Source organism: Stegostoma tigrinum, chromosome 4, assembly GCF_030684315.1.
Source record: "Stegostoma tigrinum isolate sSteTig4 chromosome 4, sSteTig4.hap1, whole genome shotgun sequence".
Taxonomy (NCBI): Eukaryota; Metazoa; Chordata; class Chondrichthyes; order Orectolobiformes; family Stegostomatidae; genus Stegostoma; species Stegostoma tigrinum.
The window spans coordinates 106,177,233-106,202,058 of NC_081357.1; the positions used below are offsets into that span (position 1 = coordinate 106,177,233).

The 24,826-nt window shown below is 41.5% G+C and overlaps 1 protein-coding gene across 3 annotated transcripts in view; it reads right to left on the reverse strand.

Annotated features, from left to right (window-relative positions):
- Window positions 1–24,826, reverse strand: part of arhgef10 (Rho guanine nucleotide exchange factor (GEF) 10) — a 271,880-nt gene that overhangs the window by 125,658 nt on the left and 121,396 nt on the right. For all 3 annotated transcript variants that reach the window (XM_048530741.2, XM_048530739.2, XM_048530740.2), the window contains 2 exons: window positions 23,780–23,950; window positions 6,678–6,823 (listed from right to left, as the gene is read on the reverse strand). In XM_048530741.2, coding sequence (XP_048386698.1) covers window positions 6,678–6,823; window positions 23,780–23,950 — 317 coding nt within the window. The remainder of the gene's footprint in view (window positions 1–6,677; window positions 6,824–23,779; window positions 23,951–24,826) is intronic.

A 24,826-nucleotide genomic window follows, 5' to 3' on the forward strand; every position in this document is an offset into this window, starting at 1 on the left:
TGCTCTTCCAGATGGTCATAAATCTTATCCCTCAGAATCCTTTCTAACACCTTGTAGACGACAGACGTGAGACTTACTGGTCTATAATTGCCGGGGATTTCCCTATTTCCTTTCTTGAAGAGAGGAATTACATTTGCCTCTCTCCAGTCCTCAGGTACGACTCCAGTGGAGAGCGAGGATGCAAAGATCTTCGCAAGTGGCGAAGCAATTGCATTTCTCGCTTCCCAAAGCAGCCGAGGACAAATCTGGTCCGGGCCTGGCGACTTGTCAATCTTAATGTTTGACAAAATTTTCAGCACATCAGCTTCCTCTATCTCTATCCATTAATCTTCTAACTTTTTAAAAAAATGATTTAATGTAAAAAAAAAGCTTCATGCTTTAGACTGTATGGGAGAGGAATACATTTGCATTATGCAACTTCAAATGGTTAAATGCAGACAATATTAATTCCCTAGGGGCAGGCAACACTGGGAGATACTACCTACGTAACTTGCATAGGATTCAATGATATCCAAACACTAAAATGTTTTAACGGAATGAAACCTGAAGGAGCCAGAATTGACCCAGGCACTGGAATTGGGAAACTCAGCCCTATCTACATAGCAAAGTCCTTTTTATTAACATCTGGGTATTAGTGCCAAAATTTCCAAAGTTCTCTCACTTTCTGTCATTCATGTGGTACTACCATTGTTCCAAAATGGAATAGGTTTCAAACAGCTCTAGCAACACAAACTGGAGATCCAGGAGGCGGTGTGGGCCATCAACAGCAGCTGAACACCATCTGCATTCTCATGACCTGGGATATCTCCTACTCTACCACTAGCATTAAGCGAGGAGATTAACCTTGTTCTGTGGGGAGGCCATTCCAACAGCAGCATGGATTCCTAAAGTTAGGCACCAGCCTGGTGAAGCAATGACACAGGATAAATTATGCACCAAACAGCAGGTGCACCAAGTGAAAAACAGAGCAAAGCGATTCCACAACCAATGGATCAGATCAAAGCTGGCAGTCCTGCCACATTCAGACATGAATGGTGGTAAGCAATTAAACAATCCACTGGAGGAGGCTTCACAAATATCCCCATCCTCAATGATGGAGAAGCCCAGCTCATCAGTGCAAAAGATCAACATTTAAATCAATCTTCAGTCAGAAGTGCCAAACAGATGATCCATCTCAGCCTCTTACAGCAACACAGATGACAGTCATCAGCCAACTGAATTCACTTCAAATGATAAATAAACAGCTGAAGTCACTGAACACTGCAAAGGTGACTGAAATGTGACTATCTATTCAGGCAATAGTCCAGAAGTCTTGTGCTCCATAACTTGTCATGCCCCCAACCAAAACATTCCAGCACAATTAAAACACTGGTACCTAACCAACAACATGGAAAATTGCCCAACTACATCCTGCACAGAAAAAGCAGGATAAAATGAGCCCTACCAATTATCATCCAGTCAGTCTACCCTCGATCATCAGTAAAGCAATGGAAGGGGTCATCAACAGTGCTTTGAAGTAGCACGTGCTCAGCAATAGGCTGCACACTGACACTCCGTTTAGATACTATGGGGGCCACTCAGCTCCTGACTTCTTCAGCGCCTTGATTCCAACATGGATAGGAAAGCTGACCCTGGAGGTGAAGTGATATTAAGTACCCCTGACATCAAGGTTATGATTGACCGTATGTGGCAGGAAGAGCCCTGGTGTAGTGATTGGAACCATGGCCAGGTGGATCTCATTGACTATGAGGTTCTTGACTGGCCCAAGTTAACAACCCCTATCAGGGAGCCCTGGCTGACAGATAAAAACGGTTTCCCCACCTCTGAGCCAGGGACCTTGCTTCAGGACCTACCTGCTTCAGACGTGCACAACATCTCACAACAGGTTGAATAAAGCAAATACAACAGGTTTTAAAATAAACAGAAAATTCAGAAGGTCTCCTCATTTTAGGGACTGGCTTTGAGCTGGCTAGTCACAGCCCATGTACAGTACACATGGGGTGACTTGGTGAAGGGATATCAGCTTCTGTGCAGTTATTGCACCTTGCAAAACAGGGACTAATGGGAATCAGTCTGCTGGTTGGAGTCAACCTGGCACAAATGGAATAATTGTGAGGTTAGTTATCACAGATCTGGGACATCACTCCAGGAGTTCCTCGGGTCCTAGGTCCAACTACCTCCAGACACTTCAATGACCATCCCCCTTCATAAGATCAAAAGTGGAGATGTCTGCTGTTAGTTGCAAAATGTTCACCATTTGTGACTCCTCAGATACTAAAGCAGTCAATGCTCAAATGCAGCAAAATCTGGACAATACCCAGACTCGGGCTTACAAGTGGTTAGTAACATTAATTAATAACAATAACAACATTCAATAACATTGCTGCGAATGATCATCTCCAACAAAAGAGAATCTTATCATTGCCCCTTGAAGTTCATTGGCATTTTCATTACTGAATTTCCCACTATCGAGCTCCTGGGAATTACTGTTGGCCAGAAACTGAACTATAAATTCTGTGGCTACAGCAGATCATTGATGAGAAATTCTGCACCGAGTAACCCACTTCCTGATTGCTCAACCCTGTCCACCATCTACAAGGCACAAGTCAGGGGAGTGATAAAATGCTCCCCACTTGCCCGGATGGATGCAGCTCTAGCAATGCTTAAGAAGCTTCACACCATCTGGGACAAAGTAGCCAGCTTGACTGGCACCACATCCACAAACATCCATTCCCTCCACCACTAGTGATCAGTGACAGCAGTGTGTACCATCCACAAGATCCACTGCAGAAATTCACCAAGGCTCCTTACAAAGAACCTTCCAAACCCATGACCATTATTATCTAGAAACAGAAAGGCTGTAGATACTTGTCAACATGCCCACCTGCAAGTCCTTCTTTGAGCGACTCATCATTTGACCTGAGAAGCATATTCATTCACTATCTCTGGGCCAGTATCCAGGAACTCCCTCCCTAACAACATTGGGGTATACAACCAATTGGACTGCAGCAACTGAAGAAGGCAGCTCACCTCCACTTTGTCAAGGACAGTTAGAATTGAGTAATAAATGCTGACACAGGAAGCATAGCTCCATTCCTTGAGTGAATGTAAAAACAGTAGTAACCTATGACAGTGCCTGCCCCCCCCAGTAAGTGATGGAAGCCTACATATCCAACACTAATAACAAATTAGCAAACTTCAGCAAAGATTCTCCAATTTGTTTGATTCAGGAATCAGACTGTTGTTTGGTTTGGTCACACAAGTCCTGGCTTCCTTTTCAGGATACTAATAAAACAAACGGAAGTGCTAAAGCCCACACACCTTCTCTGTGCAATACAAGCATAGCAAGTGATGTTCATTTGCCACAGGCTTTAAAATCCAGATCAATATTTTCAATAGAAATATCACACACTAAAGAAATGTTGTGCGCAGTAATTTTGTATCAAAACTAAATAATGATTTAAATATGAAAAGAAATTCATTTGAAATGATTTAATTAAAAGCTGTTTCCACATATTTTTCATAGCTACAAAACAGTGGTCTGATTTGATTAAACAAAAGCTAAAATTAAGAGGACATTGATCTATCGCATGACAGCAGAATTACACTTCTCTACTACAATTGCATGTTATTTTAGTCAACACAAACCAGCAGGAAGCAAAATAGTTTGACTCAAAATCAGGCATTCCTTGTTGTAACTCCTCCAGTTATTGAAAGGCTTTTTTTCAAGATGATGAGAGAGAGAGTATTTTACAAAACCAGATTAATTATAATTTGGCAACTGTCAATGAAAGTGTGGATCTAAATTTTCACAAAAATTATTTTAGTTAATGACACAACATGGTCTGCATAAGTCCAGAATAGTTGTGCTAGTTTACAAAATGTCTTGATTAATTGATTAAAATCATAGAATCATGAAATCCCTAGAGTGGGGAAGCAGGCCATTCAGCCCATCAAGTCTGCGTTGACCCTCCAAAGATCATCCCATCCAGGCCCACTTATTCCTGTAACCCTGCAATTCTCATGGCCAATCTGGGCTCGATTCCACCCTGGCGCATGATGTTTACATTCTCCCTGCATCTGCATGGATTTCCTCTGGGTGCTTTGGTTTCTTCCCACAGTCCAAAGATGTGCAGGCTAGGTGGATTAGCCATGGGACAGGGTAAGGAGCTGGGTCTGGGTGAGATGTTGTTTGGAGGTCAGTGGACTCGACAGGCAAATGGCCTGCTTCCACACAGTAGTCATTCAATGATTCTATGATAGAACACATTCTTGATTGGCAATAAAAACAAAGTGCAGAAAATGTGCAGGTCTGGCAACATACATGGCAAGAGAAAGAGATTTAATGTTTCAAGTCCAAAATGACTCTTCTTCTGACCTAGTGGCAACATGATGGGTTTAATGTTGTTCAAAATAGTGGGTGAGGGACAGATGGAACAAAAGGGAAGGACAGAGTGAGCACCACATATTTCATGAAACTGCTGTATTAACTTACTGCTTTTTGCTGCTTAAGTTTTGGAGCAATGTCAAACACACCGAAGGCTACTGAGGGAAAACAGCCGATTGTGAAGATATGTGTGAAATCTCATATCGCATCGTTATAAAGATGGCCATAACCATAAAACTTAAATGCTGGGTGTCTGAATTCCGGTTGGTCAGCACGGTACTCTGGTGGATGATGAGCTTGTCTCACAGGGTTAAGGCTTTCAGCAGTATTTCCAGAAACTGACATTATTAAACAATGAAGCTGCAGCTTCTTGAGTGATGCAGGCCTGAAAGGCCTCAAATTCAGTGACTATTCCAAACTAAGTTAACTGATTTTAGTCAGAATTTCTGTGCCTGCCTACAACAATTCTGACTTGGGGACATTAATTTAAAAATTCAGTGAAGCTTCCAAATCCTCAGGACTAACTTGCAGCCTCTGATGTGTGGTTTGGTTAAAATCAACTGGCCATATAATTTATTTTGATTCTTTATGAAGAATAGATCCTAAAGGGTTGCCATAAATAGTTGGAGTTCATGCACGTAACTGAAAATAGCTGGAGGTGAGATTTTAGAGAAGGGATTGATAGTTTAAGTTCGTAGAAAAATTCTCCCTCGCACTAAACAATCTTTCCCGATGGTCGCTGGTTAACTTGTTTTCATCAACACTGATTTTTAAAAATAAATTCTCACATAGGGTGTGGCTGACATTTGATGTTCAACCTCAAGTTGTCCTTAAATAGAATGGATGGATAGGTTATTTCAGAGGGCAGTTAAAAGTCAACCACATTATTGACGGTCTGGAGTCACGTGTAGACTAAACTAGGTAAGGCCGGCAGATTTTCCTTCTTGAAGGACATTCATGAACTGGACGGTTGGCTTTTAATTCCAGAATTTCAAATTCAAATTTCACCATCTACCATGGTAGGATTTGGACCCATGTTTCCAGAATGTTAGCTTGAAGCTCTTCGTTACTAATCCAGTGACATCACCACTCTGCGTCACTTTCTCCACAATATCACTGGCTAATCATCTGTCTGCCAGCAGATATCTACCAGTAGATACTTGCAGTAAAATCATCCTCACTATTGGGCAATAGTAAATCATGGACACAGCAACACAGTCTCGCCTTAATAACGTCCAATCTATCCTAAAACAAAGAATAGACCCGTCCGCTAAGATTCCATGAAGCAATTACACCATTTGAACAATTTATTGCTTTCAGGAAAATGTTTAAAACTGTGTGATCTCTGTGATTTTTAGAGCTACCAGGTACTTGAAATTGATCTGAAAGCTTTCCAGGCTCACTGACATAACCAGGGCTAAGTTAGGAGCTGCCATTCACTGAGCTAGATCCCAATATAACAACATTCAAACACGCAGATCAAGTCTGCAACTATGAGTGAGCAGTAACAAAACTTCAAACTTGCACAAGACTTGAAGAGATACAGCATGGAAACAGACCCTTTGATTCAACTAGTCCATGCTGAATATAATCCCAAACTAAACTACGCCCACCTGCCTGCTCCTGGCCCATATCGTGCCAGACCTTTCCTATTCAGGTATCTATCCAAATGTCTTTTAAATATTGTAACTGTAACCGCAGCCCTTTGTTCAAACAAGCAAGGAAGCCAGTTTCTGGGGGCATTCTTGGCTATTATTCACTTTTCTAACTGACATGAAGTTAAAATTTGCAAATGTACAAAATCAACATTTGATGTTTCTTTGCTTCAAGAACCAAAGATTAAATCTTTCTGCAGTGAGCAAGTAGGCACATCAATACTTTGAAACAACTCTGCACATTAAGAAAAGTGAGTGAGGATTGAATAGCTGATAGAAATCTCGGTTTAATCAGTTGAGGAAATGATAGAAAAAAATCAAACTTTCTAGGAGAGATGAGGAAGTTTGTGATGATGAGTAAAAACTAAAGATGGAACTTGGTGAGATTTATGGGAAAGGGGGAGACTGCGGTCATGCTACTGGGATAGTTTTGAGGGTCACAGCTTTTAGAGAAACAGTACCGTCACTCACCTGCCTATGGGCCACTTCAAATTTTTTATGAAGAAATTGAATAAATAAAGATAGTAAAACCTTCACAATGCTGAAATGAACAAAAGTCCACTTAGTTGGTACTAACAACTACATTAATATCGTGCAGGGTGTAAGATTTAAGATATGTATTTTGCTATACATACCGAGAGCTGACTGTAGCACACATAAGTACGTCATTTAACATGAACAGACGTCGCTCTTTGGTTTTCACAATTTCTCCTTTCTCAGTGTAAACCGTTTCCACCATGTCATCTGACCTTATGAGGTATCTGTTTCCACTACGAAGAAGCTGTATCAATAGAAAAGTGGGGCATAACTGACTAATGTAGATCAACTGCCAACAACATAAGCTAAAATGACAGGTAAAATATTCGTCATCCCGAAACTTTCTCAACACAACAGACAGAACGTGCTAAAAAAAAAAGCACCGCATGGATGTTCCATTAAGGTATCTTCTTGCATCCTCTGGTTCTGCGCTGTTTCCTGCTGCAAGTGCAAGATGATAGCAAGTGAAAGGGGGGATCTGGGTTTCAGTACATTTCAGGACCATGAGGGTCACCTTAGCTATCTAGATTTAAGGGGTGACAAAGTAAGTGAGGAATGACAGAGAAGGCAGGGGAGTTAGAGTTAAATAAGGTACAGCAAGAGAAAAGAAGATTGGATTGAGAGGGAAAAAAGCAAAGGAGAAATATGAAAAACATAATTTGAAAAATTTGTCACAATCAAATACCTTACAAGAATGTGTTTGAAACAGTCAATATTTTCAATTTCTGGGCTAGAGATCTGGATCACCATTGCAATAGAAATGACTATTTTTTTAAAGGAATATCTGTTTGCCAATTGTTTCTTTCTGTGACAAGTCTAATGGACAACCAAGTTACAGATCTAACAAACTGTCAGAATAACAAAAAGAATGAGTGAGATGCAGTGAGTACAACCAGTGTAGCACTGTAAAACAATTAGCAAATGCCGATGATTTAAAGCACATCGCAGAACTCTTAATTGTCTGAACGTGCTGTTTGGTTTTGCAATAATCGCTGTGTGCGTCTTTAACATAACTATTTTTCCAACAACGTGTAACAGCTAAACAACCGAGCCACATTACTGTGATATAAATAAAATGCACTGGGTGTTTCAAAAGCACTGGTCAAAAACTTTCTTCCTGGGGACAACTTGGAAGTTGGATCCAAAAATCCCAACGGCTTATTCATTTTTCTGCCATCTTGTCACACCCACATATCCTCCCAAGATCACTAGAATATACCCAAGTGTAAAATGTGCATGCATCAATGTGATGAATCATGGTCCAAAAACAGCTAAAAATTCACATCCGTATTTTGCTTCTTTAATTTACAATTCATTTAATCATTATTCACGCACAACAGCATGTTTAAGAACCTGCATTTCTGGGAATTTTCATTTTTAATGAATTTACAAAAAGACAAATGCGGCTGAAAAGCATGAATTAAACAGGAAACATAGGTCAGAGCTCAGTGAGGTTAAAATTGAAGAAAACCTTCAAATAATGATCATAAAATGCCAAACTGACTATTTGCTTTCTGCTTTCATGTTAAGTAATATCAAACAGATTTGGAGGACATACACTTCAAAGCCTTATGGCCATGGCCAGTTTAATGGAAGGCATTTTGTTTAAGCAGTCTGATGGGTGGACATGGACAACTCAAGAGAGTTAGGTTGATTAGGTGCTCAATCTTCCAAATCAGGCATTTAGCTTATGTTCATATCACCTGTACTGGATGGGATTCATGTACAGACGTGGAGGAGGGTGAGGATGTGAATAGTCTGGGCAGTGGTTACAATTTTCCAAGCCTTCTTTGAAGTGGGGCAGTGGCAGATGAACAGAGAATTTTAAATCTGGCATCCTTGTTTAAAAACGAGTGAGAGGATAAAACCAGGAAATACAGTTCAGTCAGTTTAACTTCAGTTTTGAGAAACAACAACCTTGGACAAAATCAAATTTTCACTGAGGTAAGTGCAGATTAATTAAAGAAAATCAGGAAGCATTTGTTAAAGGTAAATTGTCATATGGTAGCAGAAATGTTTGATAATGGAAATTCAGTCAATTGGTTTATACGAATTTCCAAAAGGCATTTAATTTAAAAAAAAATCAGATTTGCCAGCAAATTTGATTCGTACAAAGCTTTTCTTGATGTACATTAATGGCCTCGACTTGGATAGTCCGGGCATAATTTCAAAACTTGGAGACGGTACAAAACTTGGAAGCATTAAGAAATATGAGGAGGATAGTGTGGAACTTCAAAGGGCCGACAACCCGAAGGAATGGTGGGCACGTGAAAGGTGAAATTTAAAGCAGGGTAATGTGAAGAGGACCATTTTAGTAGGAAGAATGAGGAAAGATTGTGGAAAATAAAAGGACACTTGGAGCGCAGCAGCAGAAAGACCTGGAAGTATATGTTCATGAAACATTGAAAATGGTGGATAACAAGGTGTACAGCTGGACGAACACAGTAGGCCAAGCAGCATCAGAGGGGCAGGAAGGCTGACGGTTCGGGCCAAGGGCATTCTTCAGAAAATCTTCCTCCTCTTGATGCTGCTTGGTCTGCTGTGTTCATTCAGCTCTACACCTTGTTATCTCAGATTCTCCAGCTTCTGCAGTTCCTACTATCGTTGAAAATGGTAGGGCAGGTTAAAAACATGATTTTAATAACAGACAGATCATGGGCCATTACACATAAGGGTACAGAGTGCAAAAACAAGGTAGCTACAATGAATCTTTATAAAATTTAAATTTGGTCTTCAATGAAATATGGTCTGCAAATATGGTCCTGCATTACGGGAAGGATAGGAAGACTGTAGAGGGGTTGAAAAAGAGGATAAACAAAAATGGTTCAAGGATGAAGCGCCTCCCCCTCTCTCCCTATTTATTCCAGTTCCCTCCCCCCATCCCCCTCTCTGATGAAGGGTCTAGGCCCGAAACGTCAGCTTTTGTGCTCCTGAGATGCTGCTTGGCCTGCTGTGTTCATCCAGCCTCACATTTTATTATCAAGGATGAAGCAGTTCAGTTACATTGGAAGAATGGAATTGGAGGATTTTCTTCTTGCAGAAGAGGAGATTCAGAAGAGATTTTGTGGCAGTGCTGAACATCATAGGGGTTTCACCATGGACAGAAACGGTTTGCACTAGTGAAAAGATCCACAGCACACCCATTTAGGATGTGTTTGAAAAGAAGTTGAGGACTTTTTACGCCCCCTCCCCTCTTAACCCAGTGAGTAAAAATCTGGGAGGCACTACCTAAGTGGGTAGTGGAGGCATGTAACCTGGTGTTTCAAAACAGAATTGGATAAATACCTGAAGGAAAATGATTTATACAGCTATGGGAAAACAGCAGGGGAAGCAGACGGAGATTCTCTGAGATGGCCTTCCAGAAAGCTAGCACGGACATGATGGGTCAAATTGTCTCCTTCTCTGCCACAGTATTCTGTGATACAAACTACAAGTTACTAGCATCCTAGGACTGCATATTATACACTACCACAGTGATGGCTTTCACTGTAAGGGCATGTAAAATAGATTATGTGATTAGTTCACATTCCCTGAGCTCAACCCCTGTTATTGAGATGGTGTGCAGGTGATCCAATCGGCAGCCTGCCCCTATATGTGAAGAAATTAAGGATTCACAGACTGTTAAAAACTCAAATGACATCAATACCAGCATGCTCACGTTGTTACACAATTGGCATGGGCAGGCCAGTGAAAATCTTTGGAGGATGCCCTTTGCTTACTAGGGCCACCTCTGAGAAGTCAGAAACTCTCGTATTTCCTATACTTAAAATCCCACGCCTTCTCTCTCTCTCTCTCAGGTGGGCAATTAGGGCCAACTCGATAGCCTTGACCTCCCTCGCTGTGGGATTTGTAGGGTCTCCTTTGTGGGTCTGCCTGCACCTGTGCAGTGTGCATAGAGTTCAGAGCACTAATAGGACAGTGTCAACATACATTCTGGGGGTTTGGGGGTGGGGTAGAGGTCGGCCCCTTGTAGTTTTCCATCCATGCTCTTGACCTTTTAAACATTGTGCTGGATGACTCTCAGTTACTGAGTAAATTCTACGCCTACCTAACCATTAATACATGTCCTATGGACAAATATTCCCTTGTTTCAGTGAAAGGGAAATTGACCATATTGTATATTGGTGAGACAATATTCATCACTGCCAAAAGTAAAATTATCCTAAAATAAAACAAAGCACTGCAGATGTCGGAGATCTGAAACAAAAAAAAATAGAAATTGTTGGAGAATCTCAGCAGGTCTGGCAGTATCTGTGGGAAGATAGCAGAGTTAACAGTTCGAGTACAGTGACTCTTCATTATAACTGTTCTGATGAAGAGTCACTGGACTCAAAATGTTAACTCTGCTACCTTCCCACAGATACTGCCAGACCTGCTGAGTTTCTCCGGCAATTTCCGTTTTTGATTAATATTAACCTATTTTCTCCAAAGATACAATTAGTTGCATCATAAATCTATTTAAATGATCTGCTTCATCAGCTTTATCTTCTTTTCTTCTACAAGTTAACTAGAAACTTCATTATAAAGAAACTACCGTAACTGCTTAGGATCTAGGAACTTGAAATAGGAATAAGGATAAAGGTCTATAGCTTGTTGAGCCTGTCTTGTTATTCAGTGTGATTATGACCATTACATGAAAGGATTTCCTAGCTCAATAAACAAAGATTGATACACAAACAGTATACCCATTTGGAAGTCATGGACATCATCTTTATCTCATCTGTGCAAACTTGGCTGAAGAACATGTCAGTAACCACACCATGAATGAAAGACATCCACTTGGCTTTCCCTATAAAAGTTTTCTCAGTTTAAAGTTATGTTACCCATTATATGAACCATTTGACATTATGGAGATTTTTTTCCCCAAGTCTGCATAGTGAATCGCCTACCAAATTGTGAAAGCTTTGATGAGATTGCCTCAATCTAATTCCCATTTCAACAAGAACAAGCTTATTATCCATGATAGTCCTTCAAATATTGGTGTGGCGGATTACCAGTTTCATTTTGGTTGTTTTCCACTGTATGAAAGACAACAACATTCCAGCTATAATTAGATGATCAGAATTGAATACAATGTACCACATTTAAAGTAATGGCCTAGATTTTGCAAGGATTTCAGACATCAAATGGTGATTAACTGCCATTATGATGCTTCTGAATCTGACTGCAACTTTACTCACAAGTGCAGAGTAATGTTGGAATTCTACATTACAGTCTGCCACTTACTACTCTGCTGTAGGTTATGCATTCAATCCCATCCCCTAATCTCCTTGGAGCCTTTAATTTGGCTGGTGTGGTGAGAACACACACTTGCTCGCTCTGTTTGAAACCCCATATAAAAGACACACCCTGTTCAATCAAATGTAGTGCGATTTTAAAACAGTGATCTGAGAAATAACTCTATTTGAACAAAACATCCAATGCCAAAAAATTTAATTTACTAATTTTGTACTACTGTTAAATGTAATCATTAAAATAAATGACTACATTTTTAAATTAAAACCTCAAAATAATTTTGCAACAACATTTATTGTAGCTTCTACTTTTGCCTATGCATGCATGTCCCATTTTTTGTTTGTTGCATGTATTTCTAAACAAAATGATTGGATTTTAGTGCTTTTCAATCCCTGATGGACTGTCAATGAGAATTCTTGAATGTGATTTGCTTCTCAGACAGCTCGATAACCTGACTGCAGCTTCACACTGGGAATGTCAATTAAGTAATGCTGAAACCCCATAGCATGACAGGACAGGTCATATTCTCACCATGGGGACTGAAACACCTCCCAGTGGGTATTAATCTGAGATCAAGTCTGATCAAGCAAGTGCCGGACTTCACTGCTGACCTCAGAATCATAACACATTAAGGGCATGCTTTGTGCTTTTCATACAATCCTTCTCAAATAATCGTTTTTTTTTAATGATTCCTGTTGATCCCTAAATTCTGTCCAAAGCTTCACATTTGGTAGGCTCTTGGGTAATCTGAATTCTCCTGTCATGTAGTTTCATGCATTTCTGCTAACCCCATCTCCAGCAGTTTACAGCATTAAATGTCTAAGCTAAAGAAGAATTTTAATAAAAATTGCTGCAAATCTTTTGCCATAACCTTCAGTGTTATTGTTTTTTAAATCAGAATTTCAGGTCTCTTTTCACTCCCAAATTTCTGGACAAAAAAATCTGAATGGTGAAAACAATAAAGCTTTAAATGGTAAAACATCATGCAGCAATGGGGCAGTGATTTAGGAAGTGTAGTAAAAAGAGGTCGAAATATTTGGTGGAAGTATTGTGTTTTGAGAAGGTTTTCAAAAGGTACATCAGAGAGAGAAGATGCAAAGGAATATGTAGATAGGGTCCTCACAATTAGAAACTAAGGAATTAAAAGTACATTCAGAAAACACTTCATGGGTTAAATGATTTGTGATGTAGAAATATTATTCAATGTTTTTACATGAACTCTCAATATTGGGTGGTTAGACATATTACAGTATTTTCTTTTCATTCAGTCCAGTAAGAAACCAGATGGAATAAATGACTTCACAATGCAGAAGTCAATCCATGAGAGACACAAAGCTTGTGGTGTCTGTTTCACGTTGATACGTTGAAACGTAAACATACTTTTCCAGCAGTTCGCAATTTTCCCAGGTCACGCATCAGTTTGGGCTCAGATTATAATACTATTGCCAAGTTTTGAAATCAACAAAGGCCACAAATGATTCCCCATGCAGATCTCATATTTAAAAATTACAAATATTTTCTGCAAAACATTTCTGATAGTTAAAAATAAAACGTGCATATTGCCCATCTAGCATTCATTAGTCAACTACTAGCAGTTAGGTAATGTAAAAATGAAACTATCACAACATGCAGAAATACTGCGAAGTAGGCAACAGGTTAGCAAGAATAACATTGGATCATGTTACACATGTATAAATTGTACCACTACACCTATATGCTACAGATACATATATTAGTAGTTGGCAGATGGTTTTCCAACCATTTGTTTAAATGAGCACAACATTGTGTGCTGGAGTCAATCCTCTAAAGCTTGGTAGCTGTGCAGAAGAGGAATCTTTGTGATTTACTGGAAGATCATCTGAGTGAAATTCAAAGGAGATTGTATAGTATAACAGAGAAGATCTTGGATGATGAGCAATGAACATTGGGACTAATAAATACTAGGTCATCAGTTAAAATAAATATTTAAATATAGTTTTCTGATTAAAATTGTCTGAAAATCTAGGAAATAGGCAGAAATCTATTAAATCAACTCTGTGCTCTAGAAGCTATACATCATGAATGAAGGCCTCATTTATGAGATTTATTCTTAACTTTCGTGCCTTCTGATTTAATGTACTGCTTAAGTATGAATACACTCATTAGATCCTAGCTGGCTTCCTGCTGAATGTAAAGGGAAACATCTATTCCGATATTCTATTTAAACATATAATTGATCTATTTCTTGATGCCCCATCTCCCAATGTACTGGAACTGGCTGGGGTGGGCTAGAAGAGGCATCACATCGTGTGATACCTAAAATCAGGTGCCAACCAATGAAAAACGTACAGCTTGAGTCAGAAAGTCAAATTCCATCCCAAAATAGATGAGCAGGTCATTTAACATGCTGTTAGAGATCCTGTGAATGAATTATTTTACAACAGTGACTAAAAAGTAATAGTGATGTGGCACATTAGATATCTCAAGTTTATGAAGGATACTTCAAGTTCTTTGTTTTTACATCATACGATAGGGGTGATTTTAATCTTTCATCAGATGTGGGTATCAATGGGAAGGCCAGCATTTGTCATTGATTCCTACTCACCTTTGAATTGATTGGTCTCTAGATAACTTCAGAGGTCAGTTAAGAATCAAACACATTCTGTGGATCTGGAGCCAGTCACTTAGAAGCAAACAAGGTAAAGATGACAAATTTCCACTCCGCGAGAACTAGGAAGCTTCTAATAGCATTCTACATTGTCAGAGTAGCTTTTTTTCACATTTCCAAAATTTATTGAATTCAAATTTCACCATCTGCTGTGATGGGATTTGAATCTATGTCCCAAGACCATAAGCTCGGGGCTTTGGATAACTAGTCTAAAGCCACTGGCTCATATTGTGTAAGAGGCAAGTGCCAGGTTGAAAGAATGGCAATCAAACTGTCAGCACAGCAAGCAAGATCCAATATTGGGTCAGGCAACAGATTGTAAAGATGTCCATCTGATGCTGCTGTTTTACAAGTGGAAAGCTGCAGGATTTCTCTGACTTGGCTGGGAAATGAAAAGGGAGAAATCAGGTAATGGACTGGTTGTCAAAGGCCTATCTATCACGGAGGACTAGAAATTTAAAATAGGGGAATCCAAAGAAAGAAAGTAGGGTTAGGAGAGAGGCACAGCTTCCAAGAAGGAATGGGTGCTAAGGGAGGGGCAAACAGCTTAACAGGTCTCAAAGGGAAAAAAAATGAATTAGTGAAAGAAAAGGAATTAAGTATTTCATAAGAAAGCCACAGTATTTCTTATAACGTGAACAGCAGATGTAACAGAGAAAGTGGTAGCAAGGTTGAGCGTACTTCACACTGAGTAGCTGAATAACAGGAAACTGTTCCTGGTCACTGTGAATGTCAATCCTATTAAAAGCACCATCTGCTGGCATCACAGGGGAAGGTAACTCCGCAGAGAGTACACTGTACTGCACAGGAACACAGACTGTTCAATCCAATTCATCTGTGCCAGTGTTTAGGATTCACATAAGCCTTCTCCCACCCTACTTCATCTAACTGTATAGCTACAAATATGGGAATATTCCTCTAAACTAAAGTTTTCGAAAAAGCATGACTCCTATAGTTGTTAAGATGTTGTTATGGATAGCAATGTCTATACGAAGTAGCTCACAAAGCAGGGATCCGGCAGTAGATGCTAGTTTATTGGAGATAAAAGTAGTGAGCTAGTAATTATTGGAAATGTTCCCCAGTGATGAGTGAAGCAGACAGGCAGCACTGGCTTCTGGCAAGGAATTGGTGACAGGATAAATCCATCAGCCAGGATGAATGTCAGCACTGTCTGTCAAAACTAACTTACACCATTTTCCTAGCTTACCAATATTCATAAATCAATGAGGCACTGCATTGTTGCAATGTCCTCTGAAAGCATCCAAACTCTACTGATGCGAATGCTCCTTCTGTACTGTGTGCTGGATGGCTATGCAGCAATCTGGACTGTGCAAAAAATCAGGCTGCATACAATAAGAATACAGTAAATATTGGCAGTATTTTCTTCTTTAAGAACAACCAAATCTGCATCATTGATTCAAGCAGTGAGAGGGGAAAGACTTTAAAGGGGCAGCTTTTTCATGCAGAGGGTGGTGTGTGTTTGGAATGAGCTACCAGAGGTGGTGGCGGAGACTAGTACAATTACAACATTTAAAAGGCATCTGGATGGGTATATGAATTGGGAGGGGTTAGAGGAATATGGGTCAAATGATGACAAATGGGACTAGATTAATTCAGGATATCTGGTCAGCAGGGACAAGCTGGACTGAAGGATCTGATTCTGCACTGTATGTCTCTATGATTCTAAGCCCTGTCTGACATTTCAGGTGGACATAAAATATCCCATGGAACGTCTCTTTGAAGGAGACCAGGACAATTCCATCTGGAATCAAAGCCAATCTTCTTCTTTCAACCAACATGACTAAAACAGGTGTGATCAGTTACTTTCAGAGATAATGGGAACTGCAGATGCTGGAGAATTCCAAGATAATAATATGAGGCTGGATGAACACAGCAGGCCAAGCAACATCTCAGGAGCACAAAAGCTGACGTTTCGGGCCTAGACCCTTCATCAGAGAGGGGGATGGGGAAAGGGAACTGGAATAAATAGGGAGAGAGGGGGAGGCGGACCGAAGATGGAGAGTAAAGAAGATAGGTGGAGAGAGTGTAGGTGGGGAGGTAGGGAGGGGATAGGTCAGTCCAGGGAAGATGGACAGGTCAAGGAGGTGGGATGAGGTTAGTAGGTAGCTGGAGGTGCGGCTTGGGGTGGGAGGAAGGGATGGGTGAGAGGAAGAACCGGTTAGGGAGGCAGAGACAGGTTGGACTGGTTTTGGGATGCAGTGGGTCGGGAGGAAGAGCTGGGCTGGTTGTGTGGTGCAGTGGGGGGAGGGGACGAACTGGGCTGGTTTTGGGATGCGGTGGGGGAAGGAGAGATTTTGAAACTGGTGAAGTCCACATTGATACCATTGGGCTGCAGGGTTCCCAGGCGGAATATGAGTTGCTGTTCCTGCAACCTTCGGGTGGCATCAGTGCAGGAGGCCCATGATGGACATGTCATCTAGAGAATGGGAGGGGGAGTGGAAATGGTTTGCGACTGGGAGGTGCAGTTGTTTGTTGCGAACTGAGCGGAGGTGTTCTGCAAAGCGGTCCCCAAGCCTCCGCTTGGTCTCCCCAATGTAGAGGAAGCCGCACCGGGTACAGTGGATTTAGTATACCACATTGGCAGATGTGCAGGTGAACCTCTGCTTAATGTGGAATGTCATCTTGGGGCCTGGGATGGGGGTGAGGGAGGAGGTGTGAGGACAAGTGTAGCATTTCCTGCGGTTGCAGAGGAAGGTGCCGGGTGTGGTGGGGTTGGAGGGCACTGTGGAGCGAACAAGGAAGTCACGGAGAGAGTGGTCTCTCCGGAAAGCAGACAGGGGAGGGGATGGAAAAATGTCTTGGGTGGTGGGGTCGGATTGTAAATGGCGGAAGTGTCGGAGGATAATGCGTTGTATCTGGAGGTTGGTGGGGTGGTGTGTGAGAACGAGGGGGATCCTCTTGGGGCGGTTGTGGCGGGGGCGGGGTGTGAGGGATGTGTTGCGGGAAATGCGGGAGACGCGGTCAAGGGCGTTCTCGATCACTGTGGGGGGAAAAAGCCTCTTGCTCCCCAGAGGAGCTCGAACAGTTCATCCACTTCACCAACACCTTCCACCCCAACCTTCAGTTCACCTGGGCTATCTCCAGCACATCCCTCACCTTCCTGGACCTCTCAGGCTCCATCTCAGGCAACCAGCTTGTAACTGATGTCCATTTCAAGCCCACCGACTCCCACAGCTACCTAGAATACACCTCCTCCCACTCACCCTCCTGCAAAAATTCCATCCCCTATTCCCAATTCCGCCGCCTCCGCCGCATCTGCTCCCACGATAAGACATTCCACTCCCGCACATCCCAGATGTCCAAGTTCTTCAAGGACCGCAACTTTCCCCCCACAGTGATCGAGAACGCCCTTGACCGCGTCTCCCGCATTTCCCGCAACACATCCCTCACACCCCGCCCCCGCCACAACCGCCCCAAGAGGATCCACCTCGTTCTCACACACCACCCCACCAACCTCCGGATACAACGCATTATCCTCCGACACTTCCGCCATTTACAATCCGACCCCACCACCCAAGGCATTTTTCCATCCCCTCCCCTGTCTGCTTTCCGGAGAGACCACTCTCTCCGTGACTCCCTTGTTCGCTCCACACTGCCCTCCAACCCCACCACACCCGGCACCTTCCCCTGCAACCGCAGGAAATGCTACACTTGTCCCCACACCTCCTCCCTCACCCCCATCCCAGGCCCCAAGATGACATTCCACATTAAGCAGAGGTTCACCTGCACATCTGCCAATGTGGTATACTGCATCCACTGTACCCGGTGCGGCTTCCTCTACATTGGGGAAACCAAGCGGAGGCTTGGGGACCGCTTTGCAGAACACCTCCGCTCAGTTCGCAACAAACAACTGCACCGCCCAGTCGCAAACCATTTCCACTCCCCCTCCCATTCTCTTGATGACATGTCCATCATGGGCCTCCTGCACTGATGCCACCCGAAGGTTGCAGGAACAGCAACTCATATTCCGCCTGGGAACCCTGCAGCCATATGGTATCAATGTGGACTTCACCAGTTTCAAAATCTCCCCTTCCCCTACTGCATCCCTAAACCAGCCCAGTTCGTCTCCTCCCCACACTGCACCACACAACCAGCCCAGCTCTTCCCCCCCCACCCACTGCATCCCAAAACCAGTCCAACCTGTCTCTGCCTCCCTAACCGGTTCTTCCTCTCACCCATCCCTTCCTCCCACCCCAAGCCGCACCCCCAGCTACCTAGTAACCTCATCCCACCTCCTTGAACTGTCCGTCTTCCCTGGACTGACCTATCCCCTCCCTACCTCCCCACCTACACTCTCTCCACCTATCTTCTTTACTCTCCATCTTCGGTCCGCCTCCCCCTCTCTCCCTATTTATTCCAGTTCCCTCTCCCCATCCCCCTCTCTGAAGAAGGGTCTAGGCCCGAAACGTCAGCTTTTGTGCTCCTGAGATGCTGCTTGGCCTGCTGTGTTCATCCAGCCTCACATGTTATTATCTTGGTGATCAGTTACTTTGTTGCTTTTTCAGACTTTATTGGATGAAAATTGTCAGCTTACAGTTCAGTTGCGACTATATTGCAGAAATACTTTATGCTCTAAAGGACTTTGTGATGATTTGTGGTTGTGAAAATCACTTTATAATGGCAAGTCGGGGGTCAGTGAGCTCAGTTGGCTGGGCAATGGTCTGTGATACAGAGAGATGCCAAAAGTGCATTTCAATTTCTGCCCTGGTTGAGGTTACCATGAAGGTCCTACTTTCCCAACCTCTACCCTCGCCTGAACCAAAGCGATCTACAGATTAAACACCACCAGTCATCTCTCCCCAAATTACAGAACAAATCTACCGTCCTCTGGGACTACGGTGACTTTACATATAATGACAAGACTTTCTTTCCATCATCTCTGCGACATTGACATCGATTAATTCAGTACTGCTGTTGTACATTTCAACAATTTTGACACTACCTTTTGGTCGGGCTGCCTCTCGGGATCTCTCCAATGACAGTGCACTCAAACTCAAATTTGAAGGAATGATATGGCATTTTCACTAAAGAAATCGAAAACAATATTCTATTAAGGCTACAACCGCCTTTCATGTTGTGTCACGGACAGATATTAGGAATCTCATGCTACCATAATCTGTGTGTCTAATACATGTAGTCTTCTGAGTATGATTTAAGCAGCTGTTAATTTGTAGAAACTGAGCAGATGGCTTCACTCTCATTAATCCAGTTACTTGCTAACTCAAAGATACGCTAATTTGTTTTCAATTGATAGAAATGTGTGGACAATGCCAGCAGTTGTAATATTTACAATATGATACGACTTACACAGAGGGAATATACATAGGGAGAAGACCGATTCATTTTCCATTTGTGTAAATAATAAGTGAAATTAGAATAAGGTGAGATTCACTTCCTAACATGTAGTTTGCTTCTGCTAAAATTTGGTAGTTTGTATTAAATTCACAACAACTCTAAATCCAGTTTTACTTGTTCTTACCATATAAAATAAAGGCATTCTCACGTCATGTAAGCATCAGCTTTTGACATAACTATATTTATACACACCAACTTGTTAGAATATTCAGAGATATTCCATCTCGTCCTAGTTTTACTTTTGAAAGTAACACTTAAAGGCTCTTTTCATATAGACTGGGTCAAATGAAAAAATAAGCAGATCCAGTCATAACAACTACATTCATCTGGGGCTATAGCCATGTTGTGTTTTCACTGCTTAGTACCATGTTTTATTCCCTATTTTGGGGTATCCTGATAACTGGAAGATGAGGGCTTTGAACTTTTGATCCGGATTCTGAACTATCCTTCGCTTAGATCTTTACAATATGTTTTCAACAATGCTAGCAAGACCATGTTTATTGACTGACTTCACATACACTGTGAACCTTCTCTTTAAACCACTGTAGTCTGTATACTGGTCCTGCTCCCATTCTGATGTTAGGCAGGAAGTCCTGAGATTTTCATTGACTATGGTGAAGGGATGCTAATACATATCCACAGCAGGATGATGTACAATCTAGAAGTGATGATGATCTCACGATTCTGCTTTTCTTGTCTGACTTCTTGGCTATGGTCATGTGGTGAGGAGGTGCTGACTAATTAAAGTTTATCATATTGCTTTTGTGTATCCCAAGGATGGTACTTACTGCATGCACAATGCGCTGATGAACGGGAATATATATTAAGCCAAGTGGTACAGGCACAAATGAAGCTTGTACTTTTTTGCACTTATGCTTACCTAGACATGGTGATTACCACAACTGTAATGTTTAAAGAAGAAAGGAGGTAAGTCACTTCCATTGTAAGAGACTCAGTCTTTAGCCTGCTTTATTAACCACACTGTTGCCATGACTGACCCCACAAATGACAGGAAATGATGCTGAAAGTCAGAGATTTCACTTGTTAGAGATGGTCATAAAAGTTGTGAATGGAGTGAACATTTCAGAACGATCAGCAAGTATCCCCACTGTCAGCATGGTAGGGAATGTAAGTTGACAATGATTAGGGTGAGGATATTATCCTGAATGACCCTGGCAGAGCATTGACAATAAGTGTCCTGTAATCACAACCATCTTCCGTTCATCAGTCATGACCCTAGATATTGTAATACTTTCTTCTAGGCTCTTTCAATTCCCAGTTCTACTAGAATTTCTTGACAATACATTGGCTAAAAGTTATCTAGACATCACACCCTTTCTGGCAGATGGAAACCATTTATTGTAGAAACCACCAGTTGCTAAACTGCAGAGATGGAATTCGGTCCGCATTGCCTGCAAATTTTAACGTGTCCTTTCGAGTAAGTGTGAAAGGAAACCTATTCAAAGTTGGCAGGGTCCTTTACTAAGTTTGTTTTCACACTGCCACTGAAATAGTGATGGATTCTAATTGCAGCCCTCAGGTGGAGGTTGCTTTGGCTTTCCTTCCAGAATGATCTAATGGGAAGTGGGGTCAGGATTAAAAAAGGAAGAGTTTTTTTTGACATTTCCTCGTAGAGTCATTTGGGTCTCCCCAACCCAGGCTACAGTCCTCCAGCCTGAGCCTCTCTATGATCTGTCTCAGCATTAGGGACAGCAGCGGTTTTCAGCCCTCCAACCTTTACCTCCCTCTCACCAGCCAGCTGGCACTTCTTGTCGATTTCAAGCAGGAGTCAGAGCTGTGCAGATATAAAAAAAAACCTGAGCTCACATTGGATTTACCACAAACTACATTTCCCCAATTTCCAACCAGAATTAAAATCTCGCTTTAATCTACCTACGAGGCAATAAATTGGAAATCAGGACATTTCCTGATTACTAATTAACTATTTCTACACTGGCAACTGGTTCTGAGGCTGGATCTGCTTACTTGTTGACAGCATGAGCTGGACTTAACATCCAGTGTAAAGCCAGCAATCAGAATCTCTTTCAAATTTATCTGCCCAATTTCAAGTGAAACTCATTGCAGTCCTTTCTGAAGAATCTCTGCCTGCTGGCTTCTCCCCAGACCACTGCAATGCTGCTGCAACTGAAATTTGTTCTGCCCACCACCTAGATCCCAACGTGGGCAAGAAACATCCCAGGTACTTAAAAGTAAGGTAACCAACACTGCAAATGTAATATCGGAAAGCAGATAATCTTCAGAAAAGGGGGGATTTGGAGCAAATGTTGCAGTGAGATCGAGTGAGGCTTTCAAAAAGTGAGCACAGACAAAGTGGCTCCTTCTATGTTAATTGTTCTATGGATCCTCTGACTCTGGAATGCCCAGCATTTGCTCAGCTCCAGGACATAATTCCAGAGCTCTGGATCTCAACGTCCTGCAGCAAAAGACTGAATCAGTGCAATGGAAAACTTGACAAGTTACATTCTGGGTGATACAGCCTGCCATCACCTGTGCTCTTCCCCTCCTTTGGAGCTGCTGGCCCACTAAAAGACTATAAGAAATAAAGGCCATCATGAAAGGTTCTTAATGGAAGTCAACAATGGAAGAATGCATTAACATGCAATAGGCATGACTCTTCAATAATTATTACTAATAATACAACACTAATTGTAAGGAAGTGGAACAGATAATGTGAGTAACTATTAGTAGAGGTAAGAGACATTCACTTCCAAGCTGTGTCGCAAGTTGTCAGGCTATTTTTCCCCAACAGTAATACAGTCGTTCAGTTGAGTTTGTCATTGATGTGACTGGATTTGATGGTGTTGCAGTATTTATGATTTGTCAGACACATCTTATGTGTGTGTCTAAGTGTTTTTTTTAATAGAAGCTTCAAACAGAAATAACCTTGCATTTACAGGCTACCTTTCACAACTTCACATAAAAGTGCTTTTTAGCTCGTGAAGCACTTTTGCAGTCAATGTTACACTGTAAGGAATTCTGGCAGCCAATTTATTGCACTTAACAAGATTCACATACACAAGGATCGGGATGAAATTGAATTTGTGTGTGCTACAAGGGCCCTTAAAGTTCTGAAATAGAGTTAGCGGCGCAGACACACATTTTCAATGTAAACGGCGCATGATAACATATTCATAAAGGGGTTAGTGGTACCAGAAGTAGGCAGAGTAAGCTGATCATGGCACCAATCAGTAGATAACAGAGATACAACCTGACTTTTGTTTCAAATACATATTCCCAATTTCAATTTATTTCCTCATATTCTATGAAAATTCAGTCCAATTAGTTTCCGTCACATATCTGTTCAAAAAAAACTCGTAGCTCATTAATTTCTTGCCATAAGAATTACACTAGCAATACCAGTGTTTAATGAATACAAATCTTAAACATTTGAAACATATAAAGTCTACGATTGAAAATGAAGAGTTTAAAGAAGATTGGTGAATCTCCAAAGCGGGATAAACCAAACATGCATGATTGAGGAGTCCGGTGAAATGGATGGTAGTAGAGCGCTGGGAAACAAGACAAGTATCAAGCCCAATGATTTATTTCCCTGGTCCAGTTCACAATCATCACCACCGCCTCTGACGAAAATAACCAAAATTCGTTTACATTACTGAAACTGCTAAGGTCCAGCCAATTTATAAAGCCAGTTTTTAATCTAGGCAGCAAATTAAAAATCAATTCCTTTCTACTATCCTAGCTCTTAAACATTATACTGCGTCTGTACAACATCTGACATCCACTGGAAAATGTTGGAATTGCACCACTACTGGTCTCACTCAACAGGCTTGGCTGTTAAAACTCCAAATTCATTCACTTGTTATGTTCGACATTTGGCTCACCTAACAATAATTTCTAAAATTTCTTTTAACAGGGCTGATGCAATTATTATTTTTCAAAAATGGAAGCAGCAAATTCTACCTTGTTCAAGTAACGCTCATTCATTGCTTTTGCGATCTGCTTCATCTCACAGCGTTGATCTGCTTCCCGTTTCTGTTCATTTAAATACTCTGCTAATGTTTCAAGCTCAGTGAGAGCCATCTGAAGAGGTAGTCTGTCAGGGTGTCCCTTTGGAGTGTTCTTTAGCATGTCCTGAGAAAACATACATTTATCTCATCAATTGGAGAAAAGGGGGAATCGAGAGAGGGACAGAGACTTCAGGTCATCCCAGATTAAATTTTTATTAAATCATTATCCAAACTATAAAAAATTTGATTTTTTTGTCAACAATGATGGCAGTCAACGAGTAAGCAACATTTATTATTGAGAAACATTCATTAAACAAATTAAACAAGTATCGCCTTAACAGAAGTGACTGAAAGCACAGGTCACTAGCAGATTGAAGAATCTAAACTCAAAGGAAATAGTATGTAGTCAGGGCCAGCGAGGTGATAACATCAGTAAGGGGGAATTGAACACGTGTCCATCACGCATCATGCAGATATGCTAAAGCATTATTCAACCATCCTCCTCTTGCATTATTTTTCCATCCTAGTTTCAGATCACCTCCAAATATAGCTGTAAAATTTTCATTTTAAACAACCACACATGCCTGTTTTTTTGTTTGAATTGGAACCCACATTAGAGGAGGGATGTGATAGCACTAGGGAGGGTGCAGCGGAGATTTACCTGGATACTGCCTGGGTTGGCAAGTTTTAGCTATGAAGTCAGATTGGACAGACTGGGTTGTTTCCTTGGAGTGGAGGAGACTGAGGGACAACATGATTGAAATGTATCCAATTAAGACACACATAGATAGGGTAGACAGGAAGAAACTGTTCCCTTGATGGAGGTATCTATGATCGGGGGCATAGATTTACAATAAGGGACTGGAGGTTTGGAGGGAATGTAAGGAAAAACAGAGAATACTGGGAACTGGAACTCTAATGCCTGTAAAAGTGGTAGAGGCAGAAGCCTTCGTAACATTTGATAAGTGTTTGGTGTGCACTTGCAATGCCAAGGCATACA